This window comes from Bufo bufo, chromosome 6 (genome assembly GCF_905171765.1).
Source record: "Bufo bufo chromosome 6, aBufBuf1.1, whole genome shotgun sequence".
Taxonomy (NCBI): Eukaryota; Metazoa; Chordata; class Amphibia; order Anura; family Bufonidae; genus Bufo; species Bufo bufo.
In genome coordinates this window covers 100,811,481-100,828,213 of record NC_053394.1, presented here as the reverse complement: position 1 = coordinate 100,828,213, position 16,733 = coordinate 100,811,481, and the positions used below count along the sequence as shown (strand labels likewise).

The 16,733-nt window shown below is 42.8% G+C and overlaps 1 protein-coding gene across 2 annotated transcripts in view; it reads right to left on the bottom strand.

Annotated features, from left to right (window-relative positions):
• The window catches only part of LOC121004063 (C-type lectin domain family 2 member B-like), a 40,117-nt gene extending 37,064 nt beyond the window's left edge, over positions 1-3,053 (bottom strand). Inside the window, exon 1 of one of the 2 annotated variants that reach the window (XM_040436134.1) lies at positions 2,952-3,053. In XM_040436134.1, coding sequence (XP_040292068.1) covers positions 2,952-2,976 — 25 coding nt within the window. In that variant the 5' untranslated portion in view covers positions 2,977-3,053. The remainder of the gene's footprint in view (positions 1-2,951) is intronic. The other variant, XM_040436135.1, reaches the window with a different exon arrangement.
• Positions 3,054-16,733: the final 13,680 nt, after the last annotated feature.

Genomic DNA, 16,733 nt, shown 5'->3' with positions numbered 1-16,733 from the left:
CACCAGATAATAAGAAACAGCGAAGGCAACAAGTACTTAGCTAAGAGATGTATGGAGAAGCAGGAGATTCAAGACAAACCAGCACTAGCAACTCCAAGCAGAAACTATCAACCGCATGGTCATCAGTGTGAGGCGGATCTAAATAGAGCCTCATCACTGATAACGAGCGGCACCCGAGGAGAGGTGAGATCCTGCCAAACAACAACATACATAGAGGAAAACAGAGAGACCTGTCAGATAGCCTCACGTGCAGCAAGTCTATCCGATCTTCTCACCTCTCTCACAGGAGGGACTGTGACAGGAGATAGCAGTGGGTCCCAGAGGTGGAACCCGCACCTATCTGATATTGATGGCATATCCTAGCAATATGCCCCCAGTACCTCAGGTGAGACAACCCCTTTAATAGGTTAGCAATAAACAAAACAGCCCTGTGTCTTTTTGATATAGAGTTGGACAGGGAATATCAGGATCCCCCTGTCCGAACTTTATTGAAAAGTGTAGTTGAAATCACTTTCAATACAACGGTATAAAAATAAAAATATATGCTACATGATATCCTTTTTGTTTATGGCAGTCTATGGGAGACATATACAATTGTATAGGTACTGTATACAGTTGCATGGGTCTATTTATAGATTCAGCAGGACTGTCTTAAAGGGTTTTACTGAAGGCAAACATTGAATGCACTATTGACCAATGGTGAGGCAGCAGACATTTGCAAAAAGTCTCAAAGTTTTGTTCAAAATCTGTAACGTTTGCATGCTTGAAAACTGGAATCCAAAGAAAAATTCCCTCCATAGTATTTAGGGGTTTAGTTACAGTTATTGGGTTTAGTATGTGAAAAAATATTAGAAAAAGATTGAGATTAGAGATGAGCGAATTTCATGTTATGAAATTCGTTCACGCTTCGCTTGGTGGTAAAAGCAGAATTGCATTATAGATTCCGTTACCACGGATCATAACTCAATTCTATGACAGAATGCATAACGGAATGCCTTTAGAGGCATTCCGTTATTCATTCCGTCCTAACAGAAGTCTATGGGCTGCATAACGGATCTGTCCCATTTCTGTTATGTAGGAGAGGACTCCCCTGCATAACAGAAATGGGACGGATCCGTTTTGCAGCCCATAGACTTCTATTATGACGGAATGAATAACGGAATGCCTCTAAAGGCATTCCGTCATAAAATTGCGTTATGGTCCGCTCATCTCTAATTGAGATATTGTAAGTTCTAACTAATCTTTTTTCAGATAAAGAAAAACCTACATTTGTGCACTGTATAGCCAATTTTGATATCTAACAATGCTCAATCAGGGAATTATATTAGGGTTGGGTCTTTGGAAATGGGGGGGGGGTTGCTATATTAGATATTAGTTTTTCACAGTTTACTAGATTTATTATTAGTAGTATTATGTCACTATTACCGTATTTTTCGCCCCATAAGACGCACTTTTTCCTCCCCAAAAATGGGGATGCGATGCGATGTACGGAGCGGGGGCCGGGGGAGGGACTGGGAGGAGGAGCTGGGGGCCGGCAAAAGCGGTGGGGCGGTGCGGTCACTGTACTATAGCCCCGCCCCACCGCTCCGGTATTCTAATATAAAATGTATTATTGAATTAAAAGTTATTAAACATGCCCCCCTCACTCCTAATAGTACCGTATATCCTAATTGCTTCTGTATAATGCCGGCAGGCAGGCCGGGCAGCCGGCGCGTCACTCACTGACGTCACTTGCCTGCACCGCCTCCTTTGTGAATGAAGCAGGCGTTCCGTTTTTTGCAGGTTCCGTTTGCGGTCGGTATGGGGAACCATTTTCAATGGTTCCGGAAAAAAACGGAATGTACTCAGTATGCATTCCGATTCCGTATATCCGTTCCGCTAAAATATAGAACTTTTCCTATTATTGTCCCCAAATAACGTTCCTATGATGGATCTCAATAGCGGAAAGGAAAAGCACAGGTGTGGAAGTAGCTATGTAACTTCGTAACAGAAACATATACTACTTTTTTTATTTATTTTTTATTCAGGAAAACCTGACCGTGTGACAGAATCCTTGAGGGACCAAAAGAGAAATAAAAAGATGCAGTATAGAAATACTTCTTATTTTCAGCCATAGCATAAAAGTGAAGCTGTTGCATTTGTTGAAATAGTTTTCTGTGAGGGTACAGCCACAGTCATGCAGTTTTGGAAGCCAAAAACCAGGAGTGAATTCAAGACAGGAAAGCTGTATTTGTCCTATCCTATTTTGGCTTCCAAAACTGCATGCAAAACCTGACCATGAGGCCATATCCTTAAACCCAGGTCCGGATGAATTTTTTTTTTTCATAATCACTCAATGGAAAGAAAACATACATGCAAAAATAGCACTGACGAGCCCATTATCGACTTTGTATTCTTGCAGGTCCATTACCAATTGGCCTTATAGTCCTAAGAACAAATGTATGTATACAGGTCTACAAAGATACATTGGTTTTAGTACATCGGAGTGCAAACATTATGCTATAGTGAACATCAAAGTGATCGTACTGGGGTCTGTGTACACTGCATTTGCAGTGTATTTCTGAGGTATACATCAGAAAATGCTCTCGACGTAACCCTGTAGTGGAATCCTTGGTTATATACCACTGTACAGGCTTATAGTCGCATATATTGCCAATTGACTCTCATTAGGGTAAAAAAAAGAATTGTGCCTTCTATGCAGTATATGGTGTTTTTGTCTCCTTTTTGCCACATCATCAATCTCACTATTAAAACAAAACAAAAACCAAAAAAATTCAACACGTACACTAAATATACTGCAACTTAAAATGCATACATCAATAAAAAATGTAGTATTCAGATGTGATCAGTAGGCAAAAAAATCCATATATATCTATATGCAAGTACTCTATTAAGCCAAACAATTTGTTTCATATTTCTGATATTCTAGGAGTAAATGAGATGATTATTACCTTTTGATTTCTTAATTCTTCTCATTCTGCTAGAATAGTGGTAATGTGTATTAGACTCTGTCCTGATCTTCTCTTGTATGTCAGACAGGATGTTAAAGTCAGTAGGTGGGGAACCTGATAAGCGAGTAAGTAATGCTGTACGGCTCATGTGATTCGAAACCATATAACATATTTACTTCTACAGCTATGTGACACTGGCAACTATGAAAGCGTACCAGGGATGTGCCTACCGCACCCTCTGCCTGTCCAATTCCTTGAGATCTGTGAGATTGTGTTGGCAGTGTATGTCAAAGGTATGCCTCCAATAGAAACTTCTGACGTATGGCAGTTTATAGGCAGAAAGTGGAATACGTTGTCCAAATTTTTACCTGAGACACTGTGAAAGCTCCGTGTTAATTAAAAAATTTCTGAAATTTTGCAGATATGGAACAGCGGAATTCCTGTTATTTAGAATTTCGTATGAGAAGATTGTTCTAACTGAAGAACTAACTGTCCTATGGCATCCTAAATCAGCGATGAAGCAGGGCAAGATAAGTCTGATGCTACATAACAACAGCAAATTAAGCCCCCTGCTAAGAGAATTGAACTGGAGTAGTAGTGGCAAGATATACCGGCCGGGGGCATCCCACATTGCATTTGGGGGCCCACTCTGCAAGCTTCCTGTCCCATCATTCCCTGTCAGTCTCATAGGCTGCAGGCTATTTTAGACCCGTGGCCCACGAGATGCATGCTGATGATGCTACTGGCCTGGCACAAGCAATGGGATGCAGTGACACCATAGCACCACATGTGCTGGACCACTGATACTGATGAAGATGTCCCTTGTCATGGTGTCATGGGAACCAGGTTAGATGAGTCCAAACTTTTTTTATTTTCAGTGGTGCAAAGAGGTCAGTATTAATGGTGAGAACTATACTGTAGTAGGGGTAACAATTGGGTGTATCCTTCCTGAGTGGGATATTACAGAGAGGAGGCAACATTACAGAGAGGGGCTGAAAGGGGCATTATTACTGAATAGGCACAAAAGTGGGCACTATTACTGAGTGGACACAGGAGCATTATTAAACAGAGGGGCAACACTACTGAGACTGGTAGAAAAGGGGGCACTATTACTGAGTGGGCGCATAAAAAGGGTCACTTTAGTAACAGGAGGCATAATGGCTCAGAGGTGCATTATTATTTACAAAGGCATAAAAGGGGGCATTATTAGTAAGTGGAAAATACCCCGGAACAGGGTAACTGCAAAACAGTTTGTACTCATGGTAATGTAATGTTCTGGTTTACTGTATTGAACACATCAGAGTTAACTATCCTGACCAAGGGCCTTTAGGAGGCTAGGAGATAGACTTAGGTCCTGCCTAGTTCAGTGTGTGAGTGCTGTGCGCCAGCGGAAGAAAACAGAGGAGCTACATGTGCCCACTCCTCTGAAAACTAGACCTTAGCCACAGAAACCCATCATCTCTAAGACATTTACAGCAAGAAAGCCATTGCTACATTAAAATACTCCAGACAGAGAGAAGCAACAACTAGAAGGCCCAGAATCTGCAAGGTCGTGCACTGGAGTCGGTCAGGGGTTTTGCACTTTAAGGGCTTGACAACCCCCCCTTCCTTCTGTAGAAACCTGTGAAGGGAAGCATAATTACCTGTTTCCTGCAGCTGGCTCCCGGATCCTATGCTTTCTGCCCTCCGCTGCTCCGCTCTGGTCCGTAAATGTGAACTGGATTGACGCTGCTGCAGCCAATTGCTTAGCAGTGACCTGCTCACCTTGTGTCAACAAAATGTATTTTAGTGCATCACAGATTCATGTCTAGCAGTCAATGATCTTTCACCAAGAGGTACAAAACCCAAAAGTAGCCTCTGAGAGCCTTTTTATAGGACAACAGGAGAAGAACTTTTCTGCTCTCTTGTTGAAAGACCCAGTGTCTAATCAGACCATACCTATAATCATTTACATATCTGCCTGAGACATAACCGCATGCCAGGTTTTGAAGCAGTCTCTCTAGATTTTATATATTTTTTTTTTTGGTCAGTCAGTGTATATGACATCATAATTGTGAGACAAAGAAAGTAGGCAATGTGTAAAAGGTGACAATTAGAAACTGGCCATATCTCAGCATATATAAAAACACTATAATAAGTCACATAAATGCATCTGATTGCTTACAAGAAAAAATTGAAGTTCTTTTCAAAAACATGTGCAGTAATATCCATGTCGCATCTGCAGCGTCCGTCGGGCGCACTACTTGTGGTTTCTTAAAGTACATATTTGTTGTGACGCCAGTTAAAGTGAAGCAACAAGGGCACAGGGCTCCTTGTAGTGATGTAGTAGTTGATGGTACCCAGGTGTAGGAATGCCAGAGTGGTATAGGGTGGCCTAAATGTCCCTTAATGGTGTTGCACATGTCACGGAGCTCCTACATGGATACGCTGGAACCCCAGGCGTGGCCTTCCAAAGCGCAGAAAAGTGGGTAGTAGTAGTAGGGGATGAAGAATAAATTGAGTCCAGACTTTGTGATGAAGTGGAAAACAGCTTTACTTTCATTAAACGTTTCTCCAAACGACAGGCTTTGTCTTGGCTTCCAGCAGGCTTTGGTATTAACTGTGGTAGGCAAACTCCTCTCTGCTACGTCTGTTACTCTATGGCTCTGCTGTGCTAACAGGATAGCTGTATAACTTAGCTTTAGCTGAAGGCTGCAACTTCCTTCTTGTAGTCTGGTCTGTCTCTAAACTGTCCAGGCCACACTCCACTCCTGGTCTTCAAGGCTGCAGGCTTTGGCCTCCTTATCCAGCTGAGCTGAAGGTGCTCAAGCTGGCCCAGACAGGGCTCGTCCAACAGGGACCGGCTCCTGCTGCCTTTCCCTAGCAGGGGGCAAGCTAGATTTTTTTTCCCTAGCTGGGAGTAAGCTAGACTGACTTAACTAACTAGTACTCCTCCCTCCCTGCAGCAAGTGGGGAAACACCCACTACACCACAGAGGGGGGTTAGAATGGAAAGGAAGGTTCCACTCTAGGTACCTGTAGCTCTGCCATTTATGCTGCATAACGGAAATGGGACGGATCCGTTTTGAAGCCCATAGACTTCTATTATGACGGAATGAATAACGGAATGCCTCTAAGGGCATTCCGTCATAGAATTGCGTTATGGTCTATCGTAACGGAATCCATAACGCAATTCAACTTTTACCACCAAACGAAGTGTGAACGAATTTCAAAATATGAAATTCGCTCATCTCTAGTAGTAATGCACCTCTGGGGCGTTACACATCCCAGAAGCTGCAAAGATGCATGCACCGTGAGCTGCTTGATCGATAAAGGAGGCACCTGCTTAGAATGTGTAGATAGAAGAGATTTTATCTGTGGTTAGTTTATATTGTTCATCTAAGATCTTTGACACATTACCCACTTCCTTTGTTTACCAGTTAACATGTCACATACCATATGTGCGTATATATACCTGCATGTCTGTCTTTGTATGCTTGAAAATTGCTGGACACCTTTATGGATTAAGCCTTTATTTCACTTTTGCAACTAAGAACAAGTGCTGTCTTACTTCTTTAGAAAAGAGAATTATTGTAACAGCAACTACACTGCCTGAAACCTACTTGTGATGTGATGTCACAGTAGACTACATGACTGAAAACCTGTGTGATGTCACAGCAGCTTCCCTGATGGAAACACAGTTGTGATGTCACACTAGCTTACTGTACCTTCTTGAAACCCACTTGTGATGTAAACAAGACACATTAAAGGGCTTATCTGACCCCTGTATGCCCCCGCATATGCCCGGGCCCCTCAAACACAATGTACTCACCTCGCTCCCCGGCACCTGCGTCGCTTCTGAAGCCCACGCGGCCTCCTCTGCATCTCCCCGTCGCGCGGATGAAAACATGCATCTCCCCAACGCCGGATGTTTTCATCCACACAACAGGAGATGCAGTAGCAACCGTGCGGGCTTCAGAAGTGACGCAGGTGCCTGGGAGCAAGGTGAGTACATTGTGTTTGGAGGCCCAGGGCATATGCGGGAGACTTTCAGGGGTCGGATAACTGCTTTAATGTGTCCTTGTAACTGTTTCTGTATATGAGGTAAATGGGTGTGTGTATAATGTTTGCTTATAATGGGATGTATTTCTTTGTGATCTTTGAGCTACATATGTGGAGAGAGGTTACTATATTAGGGTGATAGAGGCTATTTTTACTTTCTTCTAAATAAATGGAAACATACAGTACAGACCAAAAGTTTGGACACACCTTCTCATTCAAAGAGTTTTCTTTATTTTCGTGACTATGAAAATTGTAGATTCACACTGAAGGCATCAAAACTATGAATTAACACATGTGGAATTATATATATAGCAAACAAGTGTGAAACAACTGAAAATATGTCATATTCTAGATTCTTCAAAGTAGCCACCTTTAGCTTTGATTACTGCTTTGCACACTCTTGGCATTCTCTTGATGAGCTTCAAGAGGTAGTCCCCTGAAATGGTTTTCACTTCACAGCTGTGCCCTGTCAGGTTTAATAAGTGGGATTTCTTGCCTTATAAATGGGGTTGGGACCATCAGTTGCGTTGAGGAGAAGTCAGGTGGATACACAGCTGATAGTCCTACTGAATAGACTGTTAGAATTTGTATTATGGCAAGAAAAAAGCAACTAAGTAAAGAAAAACGAGTGGCCATCATTACTTTAAGAAATGAAGGTCAGTTAGTCAGCCGAAAAATTGGGAAAACTTTGAAAGTAAGGGCTATTTGACCATGAAGGAGAGTGATGGGGTGCTGCGCCAGATGACCTGGCCTCCACAGTCACCGGACCTGAACCCAATCGAGATGGTTTGGGGTGAGCTGGACCGCAGAGTGAAGGCAAAAGGGCCAACAAGTGCTAAGCATCTCTGGGAACTCCTTCAAGACTGTTGGAAGACCATTTCAGGGGACTACCTCTTGAAGCTCATCAAGAGAATGCCAAGAGTGTGCAAAGCAGTAATCAAAGCAAAAGGTGGCTACTTTGAAGAACCTAGAATATGACATATTTTCAGTTGTTTCACACTTGTTTGCTATGTATATAATTCCACATGTGTTAATTCATAGTTTTGATGCCTTCATAGTCATGAAAATAAAGAAAACTCTTTGAAGGAGAAGGTGTGTCCAAACTTTTCGTCTGTACTGTATATATATATATATATATATATATATACACACACATAATCAAAAAAAGGATCAGCACCTCCAGAGGTAATTGATTTAAACGCAGGTGCAAGCTACCATAGCAACTATGTAGAAAAACAAATAAGTAGCCGCACACCACTAAATGCACTAAGGGTGGGTAAACAGGTGAATGTGAGAACAGGGTTAAATACATGACTAACATACTTACTATTAAGCGGAGTAGAAGCACTTAGCGCATACAATTGATCAAAAATATGTCGGGCCCATCTACCAAACGTCAAGGTGGCTTCTCATCAGACAGGACCTACTCTAACACTGCTCCATTGTAACTCTGATTAAAAGCACCAGGCAGGTAGGCGGGAGTGCTAAGTTCCACAGAGGATGCCTACTCCTCTACTATATATTGTGACATAGCAAGGGGTTTTCTTTGGGAAGGCAGGTGTTTTCCTCCCAACATGGGCGGCTGGGCTGATTTCCAGCCAGGTGAGATCAAATACCGGACTGGAGTTTATGTGCCGGTCCAGGTTTTAGCAGCACCTGGCTGTCTTTTAAATAGGCAGTTGGGCTCAGAATCTGAGTCTCTGTTTTGGGATCTGAAGCATGGTGCTGTGCTGGAAGGCTGAGAGCCGCATGAGGGCTGCACGCTGGGAAATAGGCCTCCTAAAGCCTGCTGTGAACTGCTAGAAAGGTGACGTGTCTGTTCTATGCTATGAACTTTTCATTGTGTGAATTAACACCAAGACTGTAATAAGTAGTTTTTCTTTTGCCTTTTGTGTGAATAAACACTGACATTTTGATTTACGAACTTTTTTTGCCTCTGTACTGTGTCCGCTAACCCTGCCTACCAGAGCAAATCCTCACAATATACATAATCAAAAAATAGGAACAGCACCTCCAGAGGTAATTGATTTAACCCCTTAAGGACCCATGACGTACAGGTACATCATCTCTGGCCGTGACTTAAGGACCAGAAAAGTACATGTGCGTCATGGTGATCGGGCGGGTGCAGGAGCTGCGCCCGCCCGATCAGTGGCAGGCGCTCGGCAGTCACTGATAGCCGGACCCCTGCTGCATGCGCCATCATCGGTGAAATCACTGATGTCGCCGCATTAACCCCTGCACAGCCGCGGTCAATGCTGACCGCGGCACGTGCGATGTCCGTGCAGGGAGAAAGAAGCCATCGGGTCCCCGAGCTGCTGTGACGGGGACCCGATGGCATGGAAGGCAGCCCCTTCCTTAGGCATCGTGGCTGCCTTCCGGGAAAACCTGTGAGATCCAGCCCCCTGGATCTCACAGGCAGGAAGGCTGTAAGTGTATTACAGTGTGTAATAAACTTACAGCCAATGCATGACAATACAGAAGCAGCACACCACTAAATGCACTAAAGGTGGGTAAACAGGTGAATGTGTGAACAGGGTCAAATACATGACTACCAAACTTACTATTAAGCGGAGTAGTAGCATATAATTGATCAAAAATATGTCGGGCCCATCTACCAAACCCTGTTCACACATTTACCTGTTTATCCACCCTTAGTGCATTTAGTGGTGTGCGGCTACTTATTTGTTTTTCTACATAGTTGCTATGGTAGCTTGCACCTGCGATTATCTCTGGAGGTGCTGTTCTTTTTTTTGATTATGTATATATAGTAGAGGAGTAGGCATCTTCTGTGGAACTTACCACTCCCCGCCCTCCTGCCTGGTGCATTTAATCAGAGTTACAATGGAGCTGGGCACTCCGTGTTAGAATAGGTCCCATCTGATGAGAAGCCACCTTGACATTTGGTAGATGAGCCTGATATATTTTCGATCAATTATATGTGCTAAGAGCTTCTACTCCACTTAATAGTAAGTATGGTAGTCATGTATTTGACCCTGCTCACATATTCACCTGTTTACCCACCCTTAGTGCATTTAGTGGTGTGCCGCTACTTATTTTTGTGTGTGTGTGTGTATATATATATATATATATATATATATATATATATATATATATATATATATATATATATATATACACAGTACAGACCAAAAGTTTGAACACACCTTCTCATTCAAAGAGTTTTCTTTATTTTCATGACTATGAAAATTGTAGATTCACACTGAAGGCATCAAAACTATGAATTAACACATGTGGAATTATATACATAACAAACAAGTGTGAAACAACTGAACATATGTCATATTCTAGGTTCTTCAAAGTAGCCACCTTTTGCTTTGATTACTGCTTTGCACACTCTTGGCATTCTCTTCATGAGCTTCAAGAGGTAGTCCCCTGAAATGGTTTTCACTTCACAGGTGTGCCCTGTCAGGTTTAATAAGTGGGATTTCTTGCCTTATAAATGGGGTTGGGACCATCAGTTGCGTTGAGGAGAAGTCAGGTGGATACACAGCTGATAGTCCTACTGAATAGACTGTTAGAATTTGTATTATGGCAAGAAAAAAGCAGCTAAGTAAAGAAAAACGAGTGGCCATCATTACTTGAAGAAATTAAGGTCAGTCAGTCAGCCGAAAAATTGGAAAAACTTTGAAAGTAAGGGCTATTTGACCATGAAGGAGAGTGATGGGGTGCTGCGCCAGATGACCTGGCCTCCACAGTCACCGGACCTGAACCCAATCGAGATGGTTTGGGGTGAGCTGGACCGCAGAGTGAAGGCAAAAGGGCCAACAAGTGCTAAGCATCTCTGGGAACTCCTTCAAGACTGTTGGAAGACCATTTCAGGGGACTACCTCTTGAAGCTCATCAAGAGAATGCCAAGAGTGTGCAAAGCAGTAATCAAAGCAAAAGGTGGCTACTTTGAAGAACCTAGAATATGACATATTTTCTGTTGTTTTACACTTGTTTGTTATGTATATAATTCCACATGTGTTAATTCATAGTTTTGATGCCTTCATAGTCATGAAAATAAAGAAAACTCTTTGAATGAGAAGGTGTGTCCAAACTTTTGGTCTGTAATATATATATATATATATATATATATATATATATTACTGAGTGTATGTATATCCGGCTAAGGAATCTGCAACGTTGCATTTACAATCACGAAATTTGGCACACAGGTGTCTGGAAGGTTTTAGACCGGGTCTCAGCTCTCTAGGACATACCGTTCCTGAGATATTCCCAAAAAAAGCAAATATGGCACATCACATGACCTACATTAGCCAATAGAAGCCTGCAGGTCTTTCTCCTCATATCCCAACTGCCATACACACAGTCACATGACCCTTTTCAGCCAATAGAAGCTCACAGGCCCTTAGTCTCCACATACACACAGTTTTACATCAGGTTTACATAACAACCCAGCCATTTTTCTTCACTGCTGTAGGTCAGCTTTAAAGGGGCAGGGCGCTGTGGATGACACTGTTAAGGGAGCGGAGTGCTGTGGAGGTCACAGTTAAGGGGGCAGATAGGGTGGCCATTCAGGCCACCCTTAAAAGATGGACTTAAAAAACACCGCCCCCAGGTCCCTCTAAACCACGCCCCTGACTTGGTTAGGCCATGCCCTCTCCCACTCCACAGCCGATGGGAATTGAAAAGATGAAGGTAAAAATCAACTACTGTGAGCTACAGGGGTGGGAAGGAGGGAGTCTGAAAGCCAGACTGTCCGGCCTAAAACTGGACCTCTGGCCACCCTAGGGCAGGCTGCTGTGGAGATCACAGTTAAGGGGACGGTCCGCTATGGAGGTCAGTGTTAATGGGCAGATTGCTGTAGAGACCACTGTTAAGGGGGCGGGGTGTTGTGGAAATCACTGTTAAGGAGATGGGGTACTGTGTGTGGAGGTCACTGTTAAGGGAGCGGGGTACAGTGGAGGTCACTGTTAAGGGAGCGGGGTACTGTGGCAGTAACTGTTAAAGGGGCAGTCGCTGTGGAGGTCTCTGTTAAGAGGGCCAGGAATGGTGGAGGTCAGTTAAGGGGACTGTAACCTATGGTCAGTGTTAAGGGGCGGGTGCTGTAGAGGTCACTGTTAAGGGCGGCGGGCCCCTGTGAAGGTCAAAGTTAAGGGGGCGGGCTGCTGTGAAGGTCCCATTTTAAGGAGACGGGCACTGTGGGGGGCTGTGGAGTTCACTGTTAAGCGGGCGGGGGACTGTAGATGTCACTGTTATAGTAGATACTGTTGATTTCTTTTAACGACACACACACAAACATTAAATGAAATAGATTAAGTATAACCATGCAAAGCCAGGTCCTTCTGCTAGTAGATAGATAGATAGATAGATAGATAGATAGATAGATAGATAGATAGATAGATAGATAGATAGATAGATAGAGTGGGAAATAGCCCTGTAGTGCTAGTCAAAATGCGATCAAATTATGTCAAAACATTTAGCCCTTACATTCAGGGCCAAAAATATAAATTACCACTGCTTGGATGAGCACTAACTAGACCTATAAGTTTACCTGACTATACAAGTGGCTTACTACCAACCACATTACAGTAATGTGTGTTACCACAGACCAGGAGTAAATGTCCACTTTGAGGCTAGTAATCTCAGTAACAGTCCCCCCAGACAGGTTCTGTCTTTTCAGGTGGCTCTCACTCTAGTGCACACCTTGCAATTTAATAACCCAATAATGAGGTGGATGTTGTTGCAAAGAAAACCTATACTGGCCAGGAAGGGAATGATAGGCCCCACTATCATCCTGACCATCATTCTATAAAAATCCAGGCCCAAAAACAGGATTTACCAAAGCCCTTAACAAACTACTCTGTGCTAGGGATACTCAGTGGGTGGGACATAGTTGATCAAAGTGTTTTCCCACCATAAGCCAGGCCACTATCAGGAATAGACCACGTTTCAGGAGTAGACTGCGGAGTAGGTAGAAGTTCCAGCTTACAGGACTGGAGGAACTGCCACTGGCAGTATGTCCAGAGCAAGAGTTACTGGTAGTAAACAGAACCACCTCTCTTACTAACTATTCTGCAAGTATTTGTGCCTTTCAGACTGAGTAGAGACTCTAAAGAAATGTATTAAACCTCAGCAGCATTAAACTAAGTCCGCGCCTGGTGTGTCCTGCCTGTTTGCAAGGAGAAAACCGCTTAGAACCCTGTCTACAGTTTCATCATCCCCGATGTTCTATCAGCCAGCAACACACACACAAAAAAAATTTAAATAGCTGGAAACTTCTAACTAATAATGTGAGCTAGCGCATTTTTGCGTAACCACAGTTATTTGTGTTTGCCTCCTTTGAGAAACCACATACATATCTGTGTTCAGGTATAACACAAAGGTTTCTGGTCAGTAAAAATATAACCCTCACAGAGCAGGAAATGAATGGGACAGCTTCTTTAACATAAACCTAGAAATGGCAGAAAATCTGATGTGTTTGGACAGTTTTACATGTAAGTGGTAAACAAATTGTTTTGATCTCCAAGATTCCCTTAAACCTGAAAGAGATGCTTTATATAATGCAAGGTATGTGCAGTAATTTATTGCTCAAAACCGTACACCTTCTCATTAGAAAAAAAAATGACCACTTTTAGTCTGCTGTGTTTATCACACTGACTTTTCTGACTTTTCATCAAAAACCAGGCCAGGGATGTGTACGTGCACATCTGCTGCAGAGGTTCCAGTAGAAGCCTCCGTTGCAGATTCTGGCAAAAACAAAGTGCAAAATACTGCTGCATGCGGGATCTCGACTGACCCCATTATTGTGAATGGGATCCGGCAGGTGCCAGCAGTGTTTGGCATAGGCTGGATCTGGCTTTACCCCCTTCCCAATGCTGACTTACTGTTTGTGCTGCTGGCAGTGCACAGTCAGGGCCTAGGTGCAGATCTTCACGGAGCTGGACTGGAGTCTGAACTGGTGACGCTGCTGGATCATGTCAGGTCCGAACTGGTCAGTCATTCACAGCGCAGACTTTTACAAAATGCAGACACAGAAAACTAAAGGATTTAATGCAGTCACAACTGGTGTTTCTCTGACTGCTGCAGAACCTCTTAATACACATCTCACCTGCTGCAGAACCTCCTAACACACCTCGGCTGCTGCAGAACCTCCTAACACACACCTCGGCTGCTGCAGAACCTCCTAACACACACCTCGGCTGCTGCAGAACCTCCTAACACACACCTCGGCTGCTGCAGAACCTCCTAACACACACCTCGGCTGCTGCAGAACCTCCTAACACACACCTCGGCTGCTGCAGAACCTCTTAACACACACCTTGGCTGCTGCAGAACCTCCTAACACACACCTCGGCTGCTGCAGAACCTCATAGAACACATATCGGCTGCTGCAGAACCTCCTATTACAGATTTCAGCTGCTGCAGAACCTCATAATCTGAGAACATGTAAAGCTTGGTCACATCTGTGTTGGGCCCTCATTTGCAGATCAGGTCATAAATGCTGGATGCAATTTTATAGCCTGGCAGATGTAAACCTGTCGGATCTCACCATGGATCAGATCCGTCAGGTGTTGTTGTCCATGAAGTGCCAAATTCAAAACTACGGTGATTTTCGTTGTTGTGCTTCTATGACGGCAGAACAGCGAACTTCACCAGCACAGATGTAAACAAAGACAAATATACACCTCAGCTGCTGCAGAACATTATAATAGTGACAAAGGAACTACAAGTCTCATCATCACCAAATTGTTATTATTGGAAATTAGGGGGCAACACAGGGAGAGGTAAAATGGAGAGAACTATAACTCCCAGCATGTCCAGGCTGTTATTACTAGATAAAAGTGGATACTACACAGAGAGAGTATAAGGCCGGGTTCACATCACTGTTTAGTTTTCCATACTTCTGACCCGCCAGAAGAACAGAACAAATAAAGAAAAAAACGGATCCTGTATTTCAAGTATCAGTTCTGCACATTCTGCATCTGTCTGAGCCATTTCCTTCTGAGCTCCGGTACGTCATGTGTATTTCCGATCACCGCCGCCCAGCGGATGGTGATCGGAACAAGGTGCCTGCTCAAATCATTGAGCAGGCACCTTGGCTAAATGCTCGGGGGGGATGGGGGTCTAGTGAACCCCCCCCCCCCCCTCCCGTGTCGGCGATCGCTGCAAACCGCAGGTCAATTCAGACCTGCGGTTTGCGGCTTTTTATGTTGCGGAGGGCGGCAGGCGGCGGTGCCATCGGGTCCCCGTGGGGCTGTAGGGGGGACCTGATGGCAGGGAAGGCATCGCGCTGCCTTCCGGTGACGAGCCTGTGAGATCCAGCCCCCTGGATTTCACAGGCCGGAAGCTGTATGAGTAATACACACTGTATTACTCATACAGCCAAAGCTTTCCAATACAGAAGTATTGGAATGCATTGTAAAGGATTAGACCCCCAAAAGTTGAAGTCCCAAAGTGGTACAAAAAATAAAGTGAAAAAAAAGTTGAAAAAAAAAAGTTTTCCCCCCAAAAAATTAAAAGTTTAAAGGAAAAATAAACAAAAACTTAATTTTCCCCGAATAAAGTAAAAAAAAAATTGTAAAAAGTAGGGGGGAAAAAAAGTATACATATTAGGTATCGCCGCGTCCGTATCGACCGGCTCTATAAACATATCACATGAACTAACCCCTCAGATGAACACCGTAAAAAAAAAAAAACTGGGCTAAATAAACCATTTTTTTGTCACCTTACATCACAAAAAATACAACAGCAAGCAATAAAAATGTGTATGCCCACCAAAATAGTACCAATTGTACCTCATCCCGCAAAAAATGAGCCCCTACCTGAGACAATCGCCCAAAAAATAAAAAAACTATGGCTCAGAATATGGAGACACTAAAACATTTTTTTTGTTTTAAAAAAAGCTGTTATTGTGTAAAACTTACATAAATTAAAAAGAAAGTATACATATTAGGTATCACCGCGTCCGTATCGACCGGCTCTATAAAAATATCACATGACCTAACCACTCAGATGAACACCGTAAAAAATACAAACTGCTAAATAAACCATTTTTTGTCAACTTACATCACAAAAAGTATAATAGCAAGCGATCAAAAAGTCATACGCACCCCAAAATAGTGCCAATAAAACCGTCATCTCATCCCGCAAAAATCATACCCTACCCAAGATAATCGCCCAAAAACTGAAAAAACTATGGCTCTCAGACTATGGAAACACTAAAACATGATTTTTTTTGTTTCAAAAATGAAATCATTGTGTAAAACTTACATAAATAAAAAAAAGTATACATATTAGGTATCGCCGCATCCGTGACAACCTGGTCTATAAAAATACCACATGATCTAACCTGTCAGATGAATGTTGTAAATAACAAAAAATAAAAACTGTGCCAAAACAGCTATTTCTTGTTACCTTGCCTCACAAAGGTTTCTATTACGTAAGCCTCACAAAGTGACTATAGACCTGAACTGGTTCTTGAAAAGTGGGTTTTTGAAAATTTCTGAAAATTTTCAAGATTTGCTTCTAAACTTCTAAGCCTTGTAACATCCCCAAAAAATAGAATGTCATTCCCAAAATGATCCAAACATGAAGTAGACATATGGGGAATGTAAAGTAATAACTATTTTTGTAGGTATTACTATGTATTATAGAAGTAGAGAAATTAAAACTTGGAAATTTGAAAAAATGTTATAAATAAAAATGAATTTTTTTGACTCCATTTTACCAGTGTCATGAAGTACAATATGTGTGACGAAAAAACAATCTCAGAATG